This window comes from Oncorhynchus mykiss, chromosome 5 (genome assembly GCF_057628025.1).
Source record: "Oncorhynchus mykiss isolate SJ-2025 chromosome 5, ASM5762802v1, whole genome shotgun sequence".
Lineage (NCBI taxonomy): Eukaryota > Metazoa > Chordata > Actinopteri > Salmoniformes > Salmonidae > Oncorhynchus > Oncorhynchus mykiss.
This window is the reverse complement of record NC_143026.1, coordinates 8,563,421-8,587,208: the sequence shown is the minus strand read 5'-3', so window position 1 is coordinate 8,587,208 and position 23,788 is coordinate 8,563,421. Positions and strand designations below refer to the sequence as shown.

General features: G+C 45.6%; 1 protein-coding gene across 1 annotated transcript in view; it reads right to left on the bottom strand.

Annotated features, from left to right (window-relative positions):
• slc27a6 (solute carrier family 27 member 6) overlaps positions 1-22,245 on the bottom strand; it is a 49,528-nt gene extending 27,283 nt beyond the window's left edge. The window contains exons 1-4 of the mRNA XM_021601559.3: positions 21,528-22,245; positions 19,070-19,279; positions 12,118-12,276; positions 5,841-5,965 (exon numbers count right to left, since the gene is read on the bottom strand). Of these exons, the coding sequence (XP_021457234.3) occupies positions 5,841-5,965; positions 12,118-12,276; positions 19,070-19,279; positions 21,528-22,014 (981 nt within the window). The 5' untranslated portion in view covers positions 22,015-22,245. The remainder of the gene's footprint in view (positions 1-5,840; positions 5,966-12,117; positions 12,277-19,069; positions 19,280-21,527) is intronic.
• Between the last annotated feature and the right edge of the window lie 1,543 nt (positions 22,246-23,788).

Sequence of the window (23,788 nt, the reverse complement as noted above, 5' to 3'; positions counted from 1 at the left end):
GGAAGACGGCGTTTAACACTCCGTTAGGGCACTTTGAATACCGGGTTCTTCCTTTCGGCCTCGCTAACGCTCCAGCTGTCTTTCAGGCATTAGTCAATGATGTCCTGAGAGACATGCTGAACATCTTTGTTTTCGTTTACCTTGACGATATCCTGATTTTTTCACCGTCACTCCAGATTCATGTTCAGCACGTTCGACGTGTCCTCCAGCGCCTTTTAGAGAATTGTCTTTTTGTGAAGGCTGAGAAGTGCACTTTTCATGCCTCCTCCGTCACATTTCTCGGTTCTGTTATTTCCGCTGAAGGCATTAAGATGGATCCCGCTAAGGTCCAAGCTGTCATTGATTGGCCCGTCCCTAAGTCACGCGTCGAGCTGCAGCGCTTTCTCGGCTTCGCGAACTTCTATCGTCGTTTCATCCGAAATTTCGGTCAGGTGGCAGCTCCTCTCACAGCCCTTACTTCTGTCAAGACGTGCTTTAAGTGGTCCGTTTCCGCCCAGGGAGCTTTTGATCTCCTCAAGAATCGTTTTACATCCGCTCCTATCCTTGTTACACCTGACGTCTCTAGACAGTTCGTTGTCGAGGTTGACGCGTCAGAGGTGGGAGTGGGAGCCATCCTTTCTCAGCGCTCCCTCTCTGACGACAAGGTCCACCCATGCGCGTATTTTTCTCATCGCCTGTCGCCGTCGGAACGTAACTATGATGTGGGTAACCGCGAACTGCTCGCCATCCGGTTAGCCCTAGGCGAATGGCGACAGTGGTTGGAGGGGGCGACCGTTCCTTTTGTCGTTTGGACTGACCATAGGAACCTTGAGTACATCCGTTCTGCCAAACGACTTAATGCGCGTCAGGCGCGTTGGGCGCTGTTTTTCGCTCGTTTCGAGTTCGTGATTTCTTATCGTCCGGGCTCTAAGAACACCAAGCCTGATGCTTTGTCTCGTCTCTTCAGTTCTTCAGTAGCCTCCACTGACCCCGAGGGGATTCTCCCTGAGGGGCGTGTTGTCGGGTTGACTGTCTGGGGAATTGAGAGGCAGGTAAAGCAAGCACTCACTCAAACTCCGTCGCCGCGCGCTTGTCCTAGGAACCTTCTTTTCGTTCCCGTTCCTACTCGTCTGGCCGTTCTTCAGTGGGCTCACTCTGCCAAGTTAGCCGGCCACCCTGGCGTTCGGGGTACGCTTGCTTCCATTCGCCAGCGTTTCTGGTGGCCCACCCGGGAGCATGACACGCGTCGTTTCGTGGCTGCTTGTTCGGTCTGCGCGCAGACTAAGTCCGGTAACTCTCCTCCTGCCGGCCGTCTCAGGCCGCTTCCTATTCCCTCTCGACCGTGGTCTCACATCGCCTTAGATTTTGTCACCGGACTGCCTTCGTCAGCGGGGAAGACTGTTATTCTTACGGTTGTCGATAGGTTCTCTAAGGCGGCTCATTTCATTCCCCTTGCTAAGCTTCCTTCTGCTAAAGAGACGGCACAAATCATCATCGAGAATGTTTTCAGAATTCATGGCCTTCCGTCAGACGTCGTTTCGGACAGAGGTCCGCAATTCACGTCTCAATTTTGGAGGGAGTTTTGCCGTTTGATTGGGGCTTCCGTCAGTCTCTCTTCCGGCTTTCACCCCCAGTCTAACGGTCAAGCAGAACGGGCCAATCAGACTATTGGTCGCATCTTACGCAGTCTTTCTTTTCGCAACCCTGCGTCTTGGTCAGAACAGCTCCCCTGGGCAGAATACGCCCACAACTCGCTTCCTTCGTCTGCGACCGGGCTATCTCCTTTTCAGAGTAGCCTCGGGTACCAGCCTCCGTTGTTCTCATCTCAGTTCGCCGAGTCCAGCGTCCCCTCCGCTCAGGCTTTTGTCCAACGTTGCGAGCGCACCTGGAAGAGGGTCAGGTCTGCACTTTGCCGTTATAGGGCGCAGACTGTGAGAGCTGCTAATAAGCGTAGAACGAAGAGCCCTAGATATTGTCGCGGTCAGAGAGTTTGGCTCTCCACTCAGAACCTTCCCCTTAAGACGGCTTCTCGCAAGTTGACCCCGCGGTTCATTGGTCCATTCCGTATCTCTCAGGTCATTAATCCTGTCGCAGTGCGACTTCTTCTTCCGCGATATCTTCGTCGCGTCCACCCGGTCTTCCATGTCTCCTGTGTTAAGCCCGTTCTTCGCGCCCCCGCTCGTCTTCCCCCCCCCCCCCCCATCCTTGTCGAGGGCGCACCTATCTACAGGGTCCGTAAAATCTTGGACATGCGTCCTCGGGGCCGTGGTCATCAGTACCTAGTTGACTGGGAGGGGTACGGTCCTGAGGAGAGGAGTTGGGTTCCCTCTCGGGACGTGCTGGACCGTGCGCTGATTGATGATTTCCTCCGTTGCCGCCAGGTTTCCTCCTCGAGTGCGCCAGGAGGCGCTCGGTGAGTGGGGGGGTACTGTCATGTTGTCTTGTCTCTGTCCTTTCCCTTCACCCTGTCTCCCTCTGCTGGTCGTGTTAGGTTACCTTTTCTCCCCCGCTTTCCCCCAGCTGTCCCTTGTCTCCTCTAACTACCCATTCACCCCGTTCCCCACCTGTTCCCTTTTTCCCTCTGATTAGGTCCCTATATCTCTCTCTGTTTCTGCTCCTGTCCTTGTCGGATTCTTGTTTGTTTGTGTCATTCATGCCTGAACCAGACTGTCGTCATGTTTGCTGTAACCTTGTCCTGTCCTGTCGGAATCTGCCGGTCCATCTGAGCCTACCTATGTTTGGTAATTAAAGAAGCTCTGTTTAAGTTGATTCGCTTTTGGGTCCTCATTCACGCACCGTAACAGAATTGCCTTAATTTCTCAGAACAAGAATAGACTGACGAGTTTCAGAAGAAAGGTCTTTGTTTCTGACCATTTTGAGCCTGTAATTGAACCCACAAATGCTGATGCTCCAGATACTCAACTAGTCTAAATAAGGTCAGTTGTATTGCTTATTTAATCAGCACAATAGTTTTCAGCTGTGCTAACATAATTGCAAAAGGGTTTGTAATGATCAATTATCCTTTTAAAATGATAAACTTAGATTAAGTAAAACACAACGTGCCATTGGAACACAGGAGTGATGGTTGCTGATAATGGGCCTCTCTACACCTATGTAGATATTTCATTTTAAAAAAATCTGCCGTTTCCAGCTACAATAGTCATTCACAACATTAACAATGTCTACACTGTATTTCTGCTCAATTTGATGTTGTTTTAATAGACCAAAAAAAATATTTTCTTTCAAAAACAAGGACATTTCTAAGTGACCCCAAACCTTTGAACGGTAGTGTATGTATGTACATTCTGAAGCTGGCTTTGTCAGTGCTTTTCTAGAAGAGACATCCCCCCCCCCCTCCCCCCCACGTCTGAGACATCCGCCCCATGTTTGCTCATCCACTCACACATTCTGTTTTGCAATAATTGCCGCCAGACTGGAGAAGCAGAAGGACAGATTGAATAATATCATACTCGTCCATTCATGTGTTTTTGGACCCCTTACAATGGCAAAATAATGACGCCTGCTCTTAGCCCTGCCGTTCCATGCTCGAGCTCGCCTTGTGTGCTTTTTTTGTTTGTAGTTAATTTTCCTCTGTGCTGTTGTGAAATTGTAGTGAGCTCTTTAGGTCACTATGGCCTCAAGAACTGTGTGTACAGTATATACGGCCTGTGTGTATGCATCAAGAGCACTTGTAATGAATGTTTGTGTGTGTGTGGATGCTTGCCTTGTGTGACAGTGTGTGCGCGCGTACTGAATGTGTCAACTTTTGTCCATCTGTGGGGAGGCCTGTGCCACTGCCAGCCTTCCACCCACGTGCATTAGGATGACCGAGAGAGGGGACAAAGAGTTCTTTGAGCTCTGTACTCTTGTTCGGCCCGGTCAGCCAGGGTGGAACTATTCTGACCTGATAGGGAGGAGAGGGGAAACAGATACAGATTTGGAACACGGACAACCTAACAAAAAGGCCCTGTTGTCCTACAGCCTTGAAAATGCAACACAAATCGCTTACAATGTTTTCTGATCACTACTTTGTTCAGGGAGTAGCTGTGACCATATAATAACCATATCTCTGTCGGCTTGTGATGCTAGTGCAGTGGGAGCTCAGGCTGGCTTATGAAAAGTTGGGGGGGGGTTTGTGGTGATGGGAATTTTCTCAGGAACAAATGAGATTTTCATAAAGACCAAATTATGATTAAGTCATTTGATGATACAATCAGTGGACTTGTTAGCCAGATGCCTTCAGAAAATATTCACACCCCTTGACTTTCACATTTTGTTGTGTTACAGCCTGAATTTAAAATAGATTAAATTGAGCATTTGTGTCACTGGCCAACACACAATACCCCATAATGTCAGAAGAGAATTATGGTTGGAATTTTTTTTTACAAATGAATTGTTATGGCAAGCCTGAATGTGTTCAGGAGTAAAACATTTCAACAAGTTACATAATAACATGGAATCACTATGTGCAATGATAGTGTTTAACATGATTTCTGAATGACTACCTCATCTCTGTAACCCACACACACAGTCAAGCAGTGAATTTCAAACAGACTCAACCACAAAGACCAGGGTGGTTTTCCAATGTCTCTCAAAGAAGTGCACCTATTGATAGATGGGTAAAAAAAAAAAAAAAAGCAGACATTGAATATCCCTTTGAGCATGGTGAAGTTATTAATTACACGTTGGCTGGTGTATCAATACACCCAGTCACTACAAAGATACAGGCATCCTTCCTAACTCAGTTGCCGGAGAGGAAGGAAACCACTCAGGGATTTCACCATGAGGCCAATTGTGACTTTCAAAAAGTTTCAGAGTTTAATGGCTGTGATAGGAGAAAACTGAGGATGGATCAACATTGTAGTTACTTCACAATACTAACCTAAATGACAGATTAGAAAGGAGGCCGGTAAACAGTACAAATATTCCAAAACACACATCCTGTTTGCAATAAGATAAAGTAAAACTTTTTTTTTTTAAACGTGGCAAAGAAATTAATTAGTTCCGAATACAAAGCGTTATGTATGGGGCAAATCCAAGCATGGTGGTGACTGCATCATGTTATGGGTATGCTTGTCATCGGCAAGGCCTGGAGAGTTTTTTTTGTGACAAAAATACATGGAATTAGAGCTAAGCACAGGCAAAGTCCTGGAGGAAAACCTGGTAGTCTGTTTTCCCACAGACACTGGGAGACAAATTCACCTTCCAGTAGGACAAAAATCAAAAAACACGAGGCCAAATACACACTGGAGTTGCTTACCAAGTTGCTTATTTTATACGTTGCTTAAAATAGTCTTGAAAATCTATGGTAGGACTAGAAAATGGCTGTCTCTAGCAATGATCAACAACCAACTTGACAGAGCTTGAAGAATTTTTGTGCAAATTGTTGTGCAAATACTGTACAATCCAGGTGTCCAAAGCTCTTACTGGACTTAACTATGAAAGACTCACAGCTGTAAATCGCTGGGTGATTCTAACATGTATTGACTCAGGGGTGTGAATACTTATGTAAATTATATATTTACGTAGTTTATTTTCACTACATTTGCAAAAAATTTCTTAAAAACATGTTGTTTTCAATTTGTCAATATGGGGTATTGTGTAGATGGTTGAGATTATTTTTTTTAAATCCATTTTTTAATTCAGGCTGTAACTCAACAAAAATGTGGAAAAAGTCAAGGGGTGCGAATACATTCCTGAAGGGACTTACTTAGTAAAGATAGAACAAAGATGACAGGTGAAAGAGGTTAAAGAGGGACATTGAAGTAAAGGTTGTACACCTCTGAAAGTAAAATAAACACGTGAAGACTGTACTGAGCAAAAGGGGCGAAGCATGTCAAAAAAAAATGAATAGTTATTACCTTAGGCTGGTTGCACAGATATCGACAGAGCTCGCCGATATACTGGAAGATGGTCACGTCGTATTTTCTACAGTCATTCCAGAACTGTGAGGCTGAGAACTTCTTCTTCAAGACACAGGTAGCGCCTGGGGGAGAGAAAAACAACACATTTAAAATCAGAGAAATATATATATATTTTTAAATGTCAGAGAAAGCTCTCATGATCCATATATGTGCGGAGTGAATATGGGATGGAGGGAGAAAGAATAGAGATGGAAACTCACTCAGCTGACTATTCCCTAGTAGGAACATGTTGCTGATTTAGATGTACTATATATACACACAAGAAGAAGTAGTTAAGTTGCCTCAAATACAGATAAATCCTTAGGATGTATTACATCGTATTGCTTATAAGCTGTTAATAAATGCTTGACAAATACTTGATAAACGCCTTATAAACACTTTATACAGAGACATTAAGTTCAACGCGATAATTGCACAGTTGCCCAAACCACTGCCATTGTTTTTTGTTGTTGCTAGCAGTGCCTACAGTTAACTGAAGTTTGTAGTGGCTGTTTAAAGTAAATCGAAGTATGGATTAGAGTTTTGATTGGCCCAGAGACTACTTAAAAAAAATGTATAGAGAGTCGACTGACGTGCGTCGCCTATTTCATAACATGGGGCTTGTAAAAGCTGTGTTTTTCCACACGAGAGGATCCAGACAAGGAGCCAGGCCCTGCCAATCAGAATGAGTTTTTTTTTTTTTTTTACCCACAAAAGGGCTTTATTACAGACAGAAATACTTATTGATATGCCACACCCATTAGATGGATGGATTATCTTGGCAAAGGAGAAATGCTCACTAACAGGGATGTAAACACATTTGACCACAACATTTGAGAGAAATAAGCTTTTTTGTGGGACATTTCTGGGATCTTTTATTTCAGCTCGTGAAACATTGGACCAACACTTTACATGTTGCATTTATATCTTTTTTTTCACGTAATATTGTCAAACACTCCAGCCACCCAGGTCATAACCTGTTCTCTCTGCTGCCGCATTGCAAGTGGTACCGATGCACCAAGTCTGGAACCAATAGGAACCTGGACAGCTTCTACCCCCTAAGTCATAAAAAAATAAATAACTAAATAACATGGACTCTTTTTTGCACTAATGTTTTTGACTCATCACATATGCTGCTGCTACTGTTTATTATCTACCCTGTTGCCTAGTCACTTTATTTCTAGTTATATGTACTTATCTACCTCAATTACCTCATACATTGACTCAGTACTGGTACCCCGTGTATATAGCCATGTTATCATTAGTCATTGTTAATTTATTATTACTTTTCGATTTTTTTCTCTATTTGTTGGGAAGGGCCCATAAGAATTTCACTGTTAGTCTACACCTGGTGTTTACAAAGCATGTGACAAATAAAATAGGATTTTATAAAAAATAAAAAAAAGGAAAATATATATATATATTACATATATTTTTTTGACCAATCACAAGTGGGGCATCGCCCTAATGCCTTCATGTACGGGCCGCCATTAAGAGTTATTCAAAACACAGAGCCTATAGTAAACCTGTACTCTCTGTTCACCCACGACTGCGTGGCCACGCACGCCTCCAACTCAATCATCAAGTTTGCGGACGACACAACAGTGGTAGGCTTGATTACCAACAACGACGAGACGGCCTACAGGGAGGAGGTGAGGGCCCTCGGAGTGTGGTGTCAGGAAAACAACCTCTCACTCAACGTCAACAAAACAAAGGAGATGATTGTGGACTTCAAGAAACAGCAGAGGGAACACCCCCCCTATCCACATCGATGGAACAGTAGTGGAGAGGGTAGTAAGTTTTAAGTTCCTCGGCGTACACATCACAGACAAACTGAATTGGTCCACCCACACAGACAGCATCGTGAAGAAGGCGCAGCAGCGCCTCTTCAACCTCAGGAGGCTGAAGAAATTCGGCTTGTCACCAAAAGCACTCACAAACTTCTACAGATGCACAATCGAGAGCATCCTGTCGGGCTGTATCACCCACCGCCGGGTACGGCAACTGCTCCGCCCACAACCGTAAGGCTCTCCAGAGGGTAATGAGGTCTGCACAACGCATCACCGGGGGCAAACTACCTGCCCTCCAGGACACCTACACCACCCGATGTCACAGGAAGACCATAAAGATCATCAAGGACAACAACCACCCGATCCACTGCCTGTTCACCCCGCTATCATCCAGAAGGCGAGGTCAGTACAGGTGCATCAAAGCTGGGACCGAGAGACTGAAAAACAGCTTCTATCTCAAGGCCATCTGACTGTTAAACAGCCACCACTAACATTGAGTGGCTGCTGCCAACACACTGACTCAACTCCAGCCACTTTAATAATGGGAATTGATGGGAAATGATGTAAAATATATCACTAGCCACTTTAAACAATGCTACCTAATATAATGTTTACATACCCTACATTATTAATCTCATATGTATACGTATATACTGTACTCTATATCATCTACTGCATCTTTATGTAATACATGTATCACTAGCCACTTTAAACTATGCCACTTTGTTTACATACTCATCTCATATGTATATACTGTACTCGATACCATCTACTGCATCTTGCCTATGCTGCTCTGTACCATCACTTATTCATATATCTTTATGTACATATTCTTTATCCCCTTACACTTGTGTCTATAAGGTAGTAGTTTTGGAATTGTTAGGTTAGATTACTTGTTGGTTATTACTGCATTGTCGGAACTAGAAGCACAAGCATTTCGCTACACTCGCATTAACATCTGCTAACCATGTGTATGTGACAAATAACATTTGATTTGATTTGAAACCCTTACTCTCCACACAGCCTATAGTAAACCCTTACTCTCCACACAGCCTATAGTAAACCCTTACTCTCCACACAGCCTTTAGTAAACCCTCACTTAGAACAACAAGTGGTGCCTAATCGAGGTCCTTCAGAGATAATCAGAGGTAGTTGTGTTCTCGTTGCCACACTGAGTAAATATGCCCCCCAAAAAAGTGGCCTGAGTGTTGTAGACAGGTCCTTGACCTGTCCCAGGTTTTCCAGGAAGCTAATGTGCGGTGTGAGGAAGTTGTACTGTCAACTTTGCTGTTATTTGGAATAAATCAATCAAAAATACAAATAAGTCTGAAGCCACCACGGTATTGAGAAGGACTATTTTGTATTGTGTTACCATATTCTGCTTTAAGTGACCATATTCTGCTTTAAGTGACCATATTCTGCTTTAAGTGACCATATTCTGCTTTAAGTGACCATATTCTGCTTTAAATTACCATATTCTGCTTTAAGTGACCATATTCTGCTTTAAGTGACCATATTCTGCTTTAAGTGACCATATTCTGCTTTAAGTGACCATATTCTGCTTTAAGTGACCATATTCTGCTTTAAGTGACCATATTCTGCTTTAAATTACCATATTCTGCTTTAAGTGACCATATTCTGCTTTAAGTGACCATATTCTGCTTTAAGTGACCATATTCTGCTTTAAATTACCATATTCTGCTTTAAATTACCATATTCTGCTTTAAGTGACCATATTCTGCTTTAAGTGACCATATTCTGCTTTAAGTGACCATATTCTGCTTTAAGTGACCATATTCTGCTTTAAGTGACCATATTCTGCTTTAAATTACCATATTCTGCTTTAAGTGACCATATTCTGCTTTAAATTACCATATTCTGCTTTAAGTGACCATATTCTGCTTTAAGTGACCATATTCTGCTTTAAATTACCATATTCTGCTTTAAGTGACCATATTCTGCTTTAAATTACCATATTCTGCTTTAAGTGACCATTTTCTGCTTTAAGTGACCATATTCTGCTTTAAATTACCATATTCTGCTTTAAGTGACCATATTCTGCTTTAAGTGACCATATTCTGCTTTAAGTGACCATATTCTGCTTTAAATTACCATATTCTGCTTTAAATTACCATATTCTGCTTTAAGTGACCATATTCTGCTTTAAGTGACCATATTCTGCTTTAAATTACCATATTCTGCTTTAAATTACCATATTCTGCTTTAAGTGACCATATTCTGCTTTAAGTTACCATATTCTGCTTTAAGTTACCATATTCTGCTTTAAATTACCATATTCTGCTTTAAGTGACCATATTCTGCTTTAAGTGACCATATTCTGCTTTAAGTTACCATATTCTGCTTTAAGTTACCATATTCTGCTTTAAGTTACCATTTTGTATTTTTGTGTTTACATACTCTGCTTTAAGTGACCATACTGTACTCCAAATCAGTGAAAATCATTCACATCTGACAAATCATTTCCAACCAGCAACACTGTAGCCTCAGCCGGTTACTGTCGGTCACCTTACAGCCACAAAGGGCCCAAAACCTTCACTGAGTGGAAGTCATCATAATAACGGTCTATTGGGTAGCAACTTGCTAGTTAGTGTACACGACGTGCCCGTTTGCTCGTCCTGCTCTGAAAGCATTCATTGAGATGCTAATTGGAGAGAAATGAATGATCAGCTGTGGTCGCCCCAGTGATTGCAGAGGCATTAGAAACACAATGAGTCCCAAATCACACCCTATTCCCTATATAGTGCACTACTTCTTAACAGGGTCCATAGGCCCCCGGTCAAAAGTAGTGCACTATAGATGGAATAGGTTGCCATTTGGGACACACACCAGGAAGCACTCTTGAAACAAGACTCGGTATAGTAACAATACTGACGCAGGAAAGACAAATGATGGTTTCTACCTTACGCATGTAAATCAGAATTCATAACGAGTGTGGGAATAAAAATAATGGTTTCACGTTGCCCTGGCTGTTACGGTCTACATTTAAATCTATTGACTGTGAGGACTGCACGCGTCTCTAGATAACACATCCGTCGAGAGTTGTTTAATGTAGTCATGCACATCATTGTAGCCGTGTCCTAACATAGCCTTAATTCAGACAACTTTTCCTTAAGAAACAAACCTACTGTATCGTGGATTTGTTATGAAACAATTGGACAGGAAAAAGTGAACGTCTCAACACACCATCTTACATTAAGTGAACAAAACATTAAGAACGCCTTCCTAATATTGACTTGTACCCCTCTGCCCCCCTTTTGCCCTCAGAACAGCCTCAATTCGTTGGTGCATGGACTCTACATGGTGTCAAATATTTCACAGGGATGCTGTCCCATGTTGACTCCACTGCTTCCCACAGTTGTGTCAAGTTGACTGGATGTTCTTTGGGTGGTGGACCATTCTTGATACACACAGGAAACTGTTGAGCGTGAAAAACCCAGCAACGTTGCAGTTCTTGACACAACCCGGTGGCACCTACTACCTACCATACCCCGTTCAAAGGCACTTAAATATTTAGTCTTTCCCATTCACTCTCTGAATGGCACACATACACAATCCATGTCTCAAGGCTTAAAAATCCTTCTTTAACCTGTCTCCTCCCCTTCATCTACACTATTTCAATGGATTTAATAAGGGACCATCGCTTTCACCTGGATACACCTGGTCAGTCTCATGGAAAGAGCAGGTATTCTTAATGTTTCATACAGACCTGCATTCAAGTAGTATGTGTTCTTTCAAATACTTAAGCTGAGTTTGATTGAGCTTGACTCGTGCAAAGGAACCAATAGAATATCCCATCTGGCACTTTAAAGGAGGAATGAGTAGTTTTGGAAGCTGGGGATGATTAGGTGGCCATGATGGTATGAGGGCCACATTAGACATTTATCCAGGACACCGGGGTTAACACCCCTACTCTTACAATAAGTGCCATGGGATCTTTAGTGACCACAGAGAGTTAGGAAACCTATTTGAACGTCCCATCCGAAAGATGCACCCTACGCACTGAAAGGCAATGTCCCCTTCACTGCCCTGGGAACATTGGACCTTCCTTAGACCAGAGGAAAGAAGGCCCCCCCTACTGGCCCTTCAGCACCACTTCCAGCTACATCTGGTCGCCCATCCAGGGACCGACCAGGACTGACCGACCAGGACCGTCCTTAGACCAGAGGAAAGAAGGCCCCCCCTACTGGCCCTCCAGCACCACTTCCAGCTACATCTGGTCGCCCATCCAGGGACCGACCAGGACTGACCGACCAGGACTGACCGACCAGGACCGTCCTTAGATTCAGAGTCAAGCCAGTAATAGAATAGAAGGTGGTCTGCTGCTGGCGGAAGGAAGGAAGTATGAAAGTATGGAAGGAAGGAATGATGCATCTTTAAAAGTATTTGAACACAGCCTATAGAGAGATATACTGCTGCCGTTTTACCCATCTCGATGGTTCCCCCGACGCCGATGAGAGAGGCCGCACTGTGGTAGAGAGGCAGGGGGATGTAGACCACGTCATCTTCCGACCCACCGTAGGCCCAGAACCCTGCTGCAGCCTTCAGGGACTGGAGGTGTGTGATGACCGCAGCCTTCGGCAGACCTGCAACAACACCGACACGACCATCAACCAACATTACGACAACCACGGGAGAATGCTATTCACACACACACACGTTGTAACAGAAGGCTCATCATTCTTAGCCCCTCTTTACTGTCTTATTGCTGCTAGACACAGATCTTGGATCAGTTTAGTGTTTTCCCCTCTAATGGTTAAGGTTTGCATTGGGGGAGGGGAAGCTGATCCTAGAGCTGTACCTAAAGGAGAAACTTTACCCCGGTGTGTGGTGGCTGGTCACGGACAAAATGACTCCTGTGTGCAACATATTTCAATATGAAAGCGGAGTCTGATCCTCCTCTTGGGAACATGCCATAACATAGACAGATCAAATAAACGCCTACACGTCATATAAAAATACCTACCCTGACCTATTTGATTACTAAAATGTCATGCAGACTGCTGTATCACTATCCAACTTTGAAAATGTCTCTAATAATTGCAGAGCGACTATTATTAACCACATCCTATCTGAATAGACCTTGTAGAATGGCCATGATGAAAGGACATGGGAGGAAATCAATATAACACATTATATACAAAGCGAACAGAGGTCAGATATCATTGTATCGTTCCTCTGTGGTACAGGACGGTCAGATATCATTGTACCGTTCCTCTGTGTCATGTATTGTCATGTTGTGTCTTTCTGTCCTTTCCTTTCACCCTGTCTCCCTCTGCTGGTCGTATTAGGTTACCTTTTCTCCCCCGCTTTCCCCCAGCTGTTCCTTGTCTCCTCCTAACTACCCATTCACCCCGTTTCCCACCTGTTCCCTTTTTCCCTCTGATTAGGTCCCTATATCTCTCTCTGTTTCTGCTCCTGTCTTTGTCGGATTCTTGTTTGTTGTGTTTCATGCCTGAACCAGACTATCGTCATGTTTGCTGTAACCTTGTCCTGTCCTGTCGGAATCTGCCGGTCTGTCTGAACCTACCTATGTTTGGTTATTAAAGAAGCTCTGTTAAGTTAATTCGCTTTTGGGTCCTCATTCACTCACCGTGACAGAAGAATCCGACCAAGAATGGACCCAGCGACTTCGGATCCTCTCCACTCAGCCGTCGAGATCCAGGGAGCGATGCTAGGCAGACACGAGCAGGAATTGTCTGCTGCTCGACATGCCGTTGAGACCCTGGCCACCCAAGTCTCCAACCTCACAGAACAGGTTCACCATCTCCGCCTCGATCCACCGGCCACTTCCAGGGCTTTCGAATCTCCGGAGCCCAGAATCAATAACCCGCCGTGTTACTCTGGGGAGCCCACTGAATGCCGCTCGTTCCTCACCCAGTGTGATATTGTGTTTTCTCTCCAGCCCAACACTTACGCCAGGAGCACTGCTCGTGTCGCCTACGTCATATCTCTCCTTACTGGACGGGCTCGTGAGTGGGGCACGGCAATCTGGGAGGCAAGGGCTGAGTGTACTAACCAGTATCAGGACTTTAAGGAGGAGATGATACGGGTTTTTGATCGATCTGTTTTTGGGGAGGAGGCTTCCAGGGCCCTGTCTTCCCTATGTCAAGGCAATCGATCCATAACTGACTACTCTATTGAGTTTCGCACTCTTGCTGCCTCCAGTGGCTGGAACGAGCCGGCCTTGCTCGCTCGTCTTCTGGAGGGTCTCCGCGCAGAGGTAAAGGATGAGATTCTCTCCCGGGAGGTTCCTTCCAGCGTGGATTCCTTGATTGAACTCGCTATTCGCATTGAGCGACGGGTTGATCTTCGTCACCGAGCTCGTGGAAAGGAGCTCGCGCTCTCCGTTGCCCCCCTCTCCGCATCACTACCATCTTCCTCTGCCGGCTCGGGAGCTGAGCCTATGCAGCTGGGAGGTATCCGCATCTCGACTAAGGAGAGGGAACGGAGAATCACCAACCGCCTCTGTCTCTATTGCGGTTCTGCTGGTCATTTTGTCACTTCATGTCCAGTAAAAGCCAGAGCTCATCAGTAAGCGGAGGGCTACTGGTGAGCGCTACTACTCCTGTCTCTCCTTCAAGATCCTGCACTACCTTGTCGGTCCATCTACGCTGGACCGGTTCGTCAGCTTCCTGCAGTGCCTTAATAGACTCTGGGGCGGAGGGCTGTTTTATGGACGAGACCTGGGCTCGGGAACATGACATTCCTCTCAGACAGTTAAGGGAGTCCACGGCCTTGTTCGCCCTGGATGGTAGTCCTCTCCCCAGGATTCAGCGTGAGACGCTACCTTTAACCCTCACTGTTTCTGGTAATCATAGCGAAACCATTTCTTTTTTAATTTTCCGTTCACCTTTTACACCTGTTGTTTTGGGCCATCCCTGGCTAGTTTGTCATAATCCTTCCATTAATTGGTCTAGTAATTCTATCCTCTCCTGGAACGTCTCTTGTCATGTGAAATGTTTAATGTCTGCTATCCCTCCTGTTTCCTCTGTCTCTTCTTCACAGGAGGAGCCTGGTGATTTGACAGGGGTGCCGGAGGAATATCACGATCTGCGCACGGTGTTCAGTCGGTCCAGGGCCACCTCTCTTCCTCCACACCGGTCGTATGATTGTAGTATTGATCTCCTTCCGGGAACCACTCCCCCCGGGGTAGACTATACTCTCTGCCGGCTCCCGAACGTAAGGCTCTCGAGGATTATTTGTCTGTAGCTCTTGACGCCGGTACCATAGTCCCCTCCTCCTCTCCCGCCGGAGCGGGGTTTTTTTTTGTCAAGAAGAAGGACGGGTCTCTGCGCCCCTGCATAGATTATCGAGGGCTGAATGACATAACAGTGAAGAATCGTTATCCGCTTCCTCTTATGTCTTCAGCCTTCGAGATCCTGCAGGGAGCCAGGTTTTTCACTAAGTTGGACCTTCGTAACGCTTACCATCTCGTGCGCATCAGGGAGGGGGACGAGTGGAAGACGGCGTTTAACACTCCGTTAGGGCACTTTGAATACCGGGTTCTTCCTTTCGGCCTCGCTAACGCTCCAGCTGTCTTTCAGGCATTAGTCAATGATGTCCTGAGAGACATGCTGAACATCTTTGTTTTCGTTTACCTTGACGATATCCTGATTTTTTCACCGTCACTCCAGATTCATGTTCAGCACGTTCGACGTGTCCTCCAGCGCCTTTTAGAGAATTGTCTTTTTGTGAAGGCTGAGAAGTGCACTTTTCATGCCTCCTCCGTCACATTTCTCGAATCTGTTATTTCCGCTGAAGGCATTAAGATGGATCCCGCTAAGGTCCAAGCTGTCATTGATTGGCCCGCCCCTAAGTCACGCATCGAGCTGCAGCGCTTTCTCGGCTTCGCGAACTTCTATCGTCGTTTCATCCGTAATTTCGGTCAGGTGGCAGCTCCTCTCACAGCCCTTACTTCTGTCAAGACGTGCTTTAAGTGGTCCGTTTCCGCCCAGGGAGCTTTTGATCTCCTCAAGAATCGTTTTACATCCGCTCCTATCCTTGTTACACCTGACGTCTCTAGACAGTTCGTTGTCGAGGTTGACGCGTCAGAGGTGGGCGTGGGAGCCATTCTTTCTCAGCGCTCCCTCTCTGACGACAAGGTCCACCCATGCGCGTATTTTTCTCATCGCCTGTCGCCGTCGGAACGTAACTATGATGTGGGAAACCGCGAACTGCTCGCCATCCGGTTAGCCCTAGGCGAATGGCGACAGTGGTTGGAGGGCGCGACCGTTCCTTTTGTCGTTTGGACTGACCATAGGAACCTTGAGTACATCCGTTCTGCCAAACGACTTAATGCGCGTCAGGCGCGTTGGGCGCTGTTTTTCGCTCGTTTCGAGTTCGTGATTTCTTATCGTCCGGGCTCTAAGAACACCAAGCCTGATGCTTTATCTCGTCTCTTCAGTTCTTCAGTAGCCTCCACTGACCCCGAGGGGATTCTCCCTGAGGGGCGTGTTGTCGGGTTGACTGTCTGGGGAATTGAGAGGCAGGTAAAGCAAGCGCTCACTCACACTCCGTCGCCGCGCGCTTGTCCTAGGAACCTTCTTTTCATTCCCGTTCCTACTCGTCTGGCCGTTCTTCAGTGGGCTCACTCTGCCAAGTTAGCCGGCCACCCTGGCGTTCGGGGTACGCTTGCTTCCATTCGCCAGCATTTTTGGTGGCCCACCCGGGAGCATGACACGCGTCGTTTCGTGGCTGCTTGTTCGGTCTGCGCGCAGACTAAGTCCGGTAACTCTCCTCCTGCCGGCCGTCTCAGGCCGCTTCCCATTCCCTCTCGACCGTGGTCTCACATCGCCTTAGATTTTGTCACCGGACTGCCTTCGTCAGCGGGGAAGACTGTTATTCTTACGGTTGTCGATAGGTTCTCTAAGGCGGCTCATTTCATTCCCCTTGCTAAGCTTCCTTCTGCTAAAGAGACGGCACAAATCATCATCGAGAATGTTTTCAGAATTCATGGCCTTCCGTCAGACGTCGTTTCGGACAGAGGTCCGCAATTCACGTCTCAATTTTGGAGGGAGTTTTGCCGTTTGATTGGGGCTTCCGTCAGTCTCTCTTCCGGCTTTCACCCCCAGTCTAACGGTCAAGCAGAACGGGCCAATCAGACTATTGGTCGCATCTTACGCAGTCTTTCTTTTCGCAACCCTGCGTCTTGGTCAGAACAGCTCCCCTGGGCAGAATACGCCCACAACTCGCTTCCTTCGTCTGCGACCGGGCTATCTCCTTTTCAGAGTAGCCTCGGGTACCAGTCTCCGCTGTTCTCATCTCAGTTCGCCGAGTCCAGCGTCCCCTCCGCTCAGGCTTTTGTCCAACGTTGCGAGCGCACCTGGAAGAGGGTCAGGTCTGCACTTTGCCGTTATAGGACGCAGACTGTGAGGGCTGCTAATAAGCGTAGAACTAAGAGTCCTAGATATTGTCGCGGTCAGAGAGTTTGGCTCTCCACTCAGAACCTTCCCCTTAAGACGGCTTCTCGCAAGTTGACCCCGCGGTTCATTGGTCCGTTCCGTATTTCTCGGGTCATTAATCCTGTCGCAGTTCGACTTCTTCTTCCGCGATACCTTCGTCGCGTCCACCCGGTCTTCCATGTCTCCTGTATCAAGCCCGTTCTTCGCGCCCCCGCTCGTCTTCCCCCCCCCCCCCATCCTTGTCGAGGGCGCACCCATCTACAGGGTCCGCAGGATTTTGGACATGCGTCCTCGGGGCCGTGGTCACCAGTACCTCGTAGATTGGGAGGGGTACGGTCCTGAGGAGAGGAGTTGGGTTCCCTCTCGGGACGTGCTGGACCGTGCGCTGATCGAGGATTTCCTCCGTTGCCGCCAGGTTTCCTCCTCGAGTGCGCCAGGAGGCGCTCGGTGAGTGGGGGGGTACTGTCATGTATTGTCATGTTGTGTCTTTCTGTCCTTTCCTTTCACCCTGTCTCCCTCTGCTGGTCGTATTAGGTTACCTTTTCTCCCCCGCTTTCCCCCAGCTGTTCCTTGTCTCCTCCTAACTACCCATTCACCCCGTTTCCCACCTGTTCCCTTTTTCCCTCTGATTAGGTCCCTATATCTCTCTCTGTTTCTGCTCCTGTCTTTGTCGGATTCTTGTTTGTTGTGTTTCATGCCTGAACCAGACTATCGTCATGTTTGCTGTAACCTTGTCCTGTCCTGTCGGAATCTGCCGGTCTGTCTGAACCTACCTATGTTTGGTTATTAAAGAAGCTCTGTTAAGTTAATTCGCTTTTGGGTCCTCATTCACTCACCGTGACACTCTGTGGCTAAAGGACGGTCAGATATCATTGTATCGTTCCTCTGTGGCTAAAGGACGGTCAGATATCATTGTACCGTTCCTCTGTGGTACAGGACGGTCCGATATCATTGTACCGTTCCTCTGTGGCTAAAGGACGGTCAGATATCATTGTATCGTTCCTCTGTGGCTAAAGGACGGTCAGATATCATTGTACCATTCCTCTGTGATACAGGACGGTCAGATATCATTGTATCGTTCCTCTGTGGCTAAAGGACGATCAGATATCATTGTACCGTTCCTCTGTGGTACAGGACGGTCAGATATCATTGTACCGTTCCTCTGTGGTACAGGACGGTCAGATATCATTGTATCGTTCCTCTGTGGCTAAAGGACGATCAGATATCATTGTACCGTTCCTCTGTGGCTAAAGGACGGTCAGATATCATTGTACCGTTCCTCTGTGGTACAGGACGGTCAGATATCATTGTACCGTTCCTCTGTGGCTAAAGGACGGTCAGATATCATTGTACCGTTCCTCTGTGGTACAGGACGGTCAGATATCATTGTACCGTTCCTCTGTGGCTAAAGGACGATCAGATATCATTGTACCATTCCTCTGTGATACAGGACGGTCAGATATCATTGTACCGTTCCTCTGTGGCTAAAGGACGATCAGATATCATTGTACCATTCCTCTGTGATACAGGACGGTCAGATATCATTGTATCGTTCCTCTGTGGTACAGGACGGTCAGATATCATTGTACCGTTCCTCTGTGGCTAAAGGACGGTCAGATATCATTGTTACATCATACTTACTAATGGGCCTCCTCAAATGAAAACACTCATATTAAGTGCTAACTAAGGAGTCATTAATTTAATTAACATGCAACTAATACGTGATTAACATGCAACTAAATAGTAATTAAAGGGGAAGTTCAGAATTGAACTTGAAAGTGATTTTGCCTCTATCACTTCCATTGACTATTTGCTAGTGGTGGCTAAAGATAGCTGAAGTTTGTAGTGGCTGTTTGGAAAACCAAACCATGATTTACAGTTTCTCTTGGCCCATAGATCTAACATCAAGTTGTAAAATTCCCGAACTTCCCCTTTAACGTATAACTAATGACAATTAAACACGTAACAGACGCACCAGTGGTTCCTGAGGTGAAGATGTAGAGGGTGGCGGCCTTGAGCGAGGTGGCAGCCCTCAGGGCAGGCGGGGTGGGCTTGTCCGACGCCTTGTCCATCTTATCTAGCAGTGTCTGGACCTCCGTGTGGCTGCTCTCGTTCTTCATGGCCCACACCGAGATGTTGTCCTCCAGGAAGCTGGGCAAGATGTCCTCCAAGGAGTCCAACAGGTCTGAGAGGAATAATAGTGAAGTGAATGAGTTATTCAATAGGGCGAATAACTCAATAATTGCCTTGTCCAGGCAACACAGACCAAATGGATCTGGCACTCGATTAAATAAATGTAAGTGGTTGCTTCTGGACACTAGTGCTGTACCATTATGTTCAACGCATATTGTCAAGTTTTTAGTGCATGTTCCCTCCATTGACATTAATCCGTTATATCCTGTGTGTGAAATGCATGACAATCTCAAATGAGGATTGTAATACTGTCAAAGTAGCCTAGTGGTTAGAGCGTTGGACTAGTAACCGGAAGGTTGCAAGTTCAAACCCCCTGAGCTGACAAGGTACAAATCTGTCGTTCTGCCCCTGAACAGGTAGTTAACCCACTGTTCCTAGGCCGTCATTGAAAATAAGAATTTGTTCTTAACTGACTTGCCTACATAAAGGTAAAATAAAAATTGTCACTGATGATGAAGGACAACTGTGCCAGCAAGCAGGTGTATGAGATTAGGCCTCTGAGTAAGCACAGAAGCATTGAAGAAAGCAGTAAAGTAGGAGTGAGTACAGGGAAGAGAGATATTCCCAGCAGGTTTAGGACGTCGTCATCCTAAATTTGGTCTTTAGCCAAGGGGACTCACAGTTAACACATTTCTAATGAGTGGCCCATGAGAGGTGGTCAGAGCACTGGCAGTGTGGTGCCAGGACAACAACCTCTCCCTCAATGTGAGCAAGACAAAGGAGCTGCCTGTGGACTACAGAAAAAGGCAGACCTAACAGGCCCCCGTTTATGTTGACGGGGCTGTAGTGGAGCGGGTCAAGACTTGTCCACATCATCAGCGAACTATCACGGTCCAAACATACCACGACAAAACCTTTCCCCCCCTCAGGAGACTGAAAAGATTTGGCATGGGCCCCCAGATCCTCAAAAAGGTTCTGCAGCTGCACCATCGAGAGCATCCTGACCGGTTGCATCACTGCCTGGTATGGCAACTGCTCGGCATCCGACCGTAAGGCGCTACAGAGGGTAGTGCGAACGGCCCAGTACATCACTGGGGCCAAGCTTCCTGCCATCCAGGACCTATATAATAAGCGGTGTCAGAGGAAAGCCCATAAAATTGTCAGAGACTCCAGTTACCCAAGTCATAGACTGCTTTCTCTGCTGCCGCATGGAAAGCGGTACTGGAGCACCAAGTCTAGGACCAAAAGGCTCCTCAACAGCTACTACCCCCAAGCCATTAGACTGCTGAACAATTCATAAAGATTCATAAATTGTCCGGTGGCGATTTTTATGAATTGTTCAGAACTCTAATGGCTTGGAGGTAGTAACTGTTGAGGAGCCTTTTGGTCCTAGACTTGGTGCTCCGGTACCGCTTGCCATGCGGTAGCAGAGAAAACAGTCTATAAATTGCAACTCCAGGGTTGTTAGTTCAATTCCCACAGGGGGACCAGTACAAATATATATATACACACACACACACACACACACACACACTCACTTCTGTAAGTTGTCCTGGATAAGAGCTTCTAATAAAACATGTTCGGTGTCTATGATGAAGACATTAATTGCTGATCATACAAAGTGTATGGGCCATTTAGAATTATAGCATACATGGTAATAGCACTGTGAACCGGAATGCTTTACACATGGTTCGATGAGACCATATAGTCCTGGACTAAAATTATTGCTCAACGAGAATCTCCAAGTGCTTTTTGGTCCATTACATGTTTTATGTGTGTCTGGGAAAACTGCCCCACAACGTATAGAAATACATGTACATTGCATTTGACCCAGTCACCTTAATAAGCTTCATCCTTGGTAACATGGCCATATGGACTTAACAAGCTTACTCATGTTGATATGTCTCATTGTCAACGACTGTGTGTAGGTAAAATTCGTAACACCAATAGGACTTCGTAGAATTCAGTGGGGAGTATACACAAGCACATTTGCTTGAGCATCCCTGTTTCACAACACTGTTTAGGCTCGTAAGGCTGCTGGGTGGAATGACAGATCGCCTGGAATGCTGCAGCTCTCAAAACACATCCGGCGTGGGCTACAACTATGTGAACGATGTTTTTCCATTACATTTCTTTGGACACATTTAATTTAAAAAAAAAACATCTTCAAACAAAAAAAAAACATTACGGCAGGGTGTGGTAGGCTAATAACGTTCATTATCTAATTATTATGTCACACTACCGATTGGCCGCCAACAGCCTACTCATCAACTGTTACGTAGACTATATTACATGTTTACCTGCACCAACAACAAGAGTCTTGGCCCCACAGCAGTTGAAACAATGTAGCAACGATCTGGACTTAATGTTTGTGTTTAGAAAAGCCACTGCACATCCGAGTTTGATCAATCCGAACCAAACACAGATGAAGTCGGGCTCATTGTTCATCAGAAGCGCAACGGAGTCCCCTTTCTTCAACATGCCCTGCTCGAGGAAGACATTCGCCAATTTGTTGCTCCGCTCGTTAATGTCTTGATAGGTGTACGTTACTCCCTCATATATAAGGAAAGGTTTTGTGGGAATTCGCTCTGCCTGTTGGACGAATCTGTCAATGATAGTGACAACTTTTGAAGTCATTTTGAATATCTCCAGACGTGCGCCGTATCGGATGACTTTCACTAAATAAAAAACATCCTTCCAAAAGTAAGGGAAACACAGTTTCTGTACAACGTGTAGGGCGAAAATACCAGCCACTAGAGCTGTCACCCATCCCAACGAAAAAAACATCGCGCCAGTTCCAAACCAATTCCTTCGACAATTCTAGAACGAGACGCCGTGGATGTCACTGTCCCGAGCAATGCATTGTTACAAAACGATGTAAAGGAGAGCAGCGCATTCAGTTAAAGTCTTAGCTGGCTCTCTGGCCTTATGAAACGCACATGGAATCATGTGACTCTTGTTGTACAACTAACCGCTAAAGGGGGAGTGTCCTTACAAGAGCACGTTTCGCTCCAGTCTGACAGTTTGTAGCGAAATGTGCAAAGACCTGCAGTCAACATTCTTGCCGTTGTCAAGAATATCAACCACGCCTAGGATATAGATTTGTAAAACCGAGATAGATCCATAGAGATAGATAGAGGACTCATCTTTTGTATCTGTTCCATTATAGCGTCTGGACAGCATGGGCAGCGCCATTGAGGCTATCTCCATTTTAAAGTAGTCACTTTTGTTCTTCACAATTGGCTGATCCCAGCCAATGACCCTGTTGGACAAGACTCCATGTAGGTCAGCAGGAAGGATAAGGCCAATGAAGTTAGAAGTCCCACAAAGTTGACTACATTAAAATGGTGGAAACCCTCAATTGCTCTGTCCATGCTAATAGAGGTCCTTTGGCCCCAATATGGATAGGTCAAGCTGTTCTTTTGACACCTATTCCCACCCTACCTGTCCTAAAGTGCGACCAGGAGGACATTATTTCAGGCCAGGGACAGTAGGCTATACCTCACTCAGAATTAATATTGTGAAATCTTTTATTCACAATTTCATTTGCAGAAACTGTCAGTTTAATTTTAAAAGTACAAATGCTGTTTTTTAGTTTGTTGTTTTTTTTTCAATTTCAAATCATTTCTGGGTAACAATTAAGTACTTTACAGTGATATTTTTGACCATTTTAATTGAAAACAAACACAAATAGTTTTTTTAGCAAAGAGGAATTTCTCAAGCAGAAATTTAGCTAGGACTATCTGGGAGTGGTCTGAGCGGAGACAACTCTTGTCAAACAGGTCTTACACTAAAAGGGCAGTATCATAATTTTCACAGTATTATTCCAACCTCATAGCATGGAAGTATATATAAAACACAGCAACATTTCTAGATTTTGGCTGCACTAGGCCTTTAACAATATAATCTTTCTGAATGTAACAGCATTCTTAATGTAACATCATCAATGTTATCATCATCATCATTTTTGCCACAGATAACATGGCCAGAGCTACTTTTCAACCTTCTTCTGCGTGGTTTACAAGGATTGGTTTAAAACGAGGCTTGTTGTTTCAGCAACCAACACGTGTGCTTGTGACGATTCTTAATTTGCAATTGATGCAATAATTCCAGCTATTTCTGCTACTCTTCCCAGTCGGCAGTCTGAAATTGAATTTACTGGCTTACAGAATTAAAAAAACACAGACACTGACTGTTTGAACAAGTTTTAGGTCAGTGACTGACTGACCCCTAATATGCCCTAGACGGTCAGTCAGTGCCCTGAACCTTTGGACCTTTTATGGATGTAAGCCTACGTATGTCTTTGACAATGCTCTACCACAAAGCAACGTTTTCTTGAATTATTACGTAGACACCAGTGATTATTTATTGTAACTTTTTAGTTTTTATTAGGTTACAAGGAACATTCGTATAAAGGCATCAATTGACTATGGATGGGGTCAGAATTATTCTGTTCATATGACCCTTTTGGTCCATTCAAAACCGTCATTATTATTTGGCTAAAGAGACAGTACCCCTCCCTGGAGGAAGGTCTCTGGGTCTATATCTATCCAGGATGTCC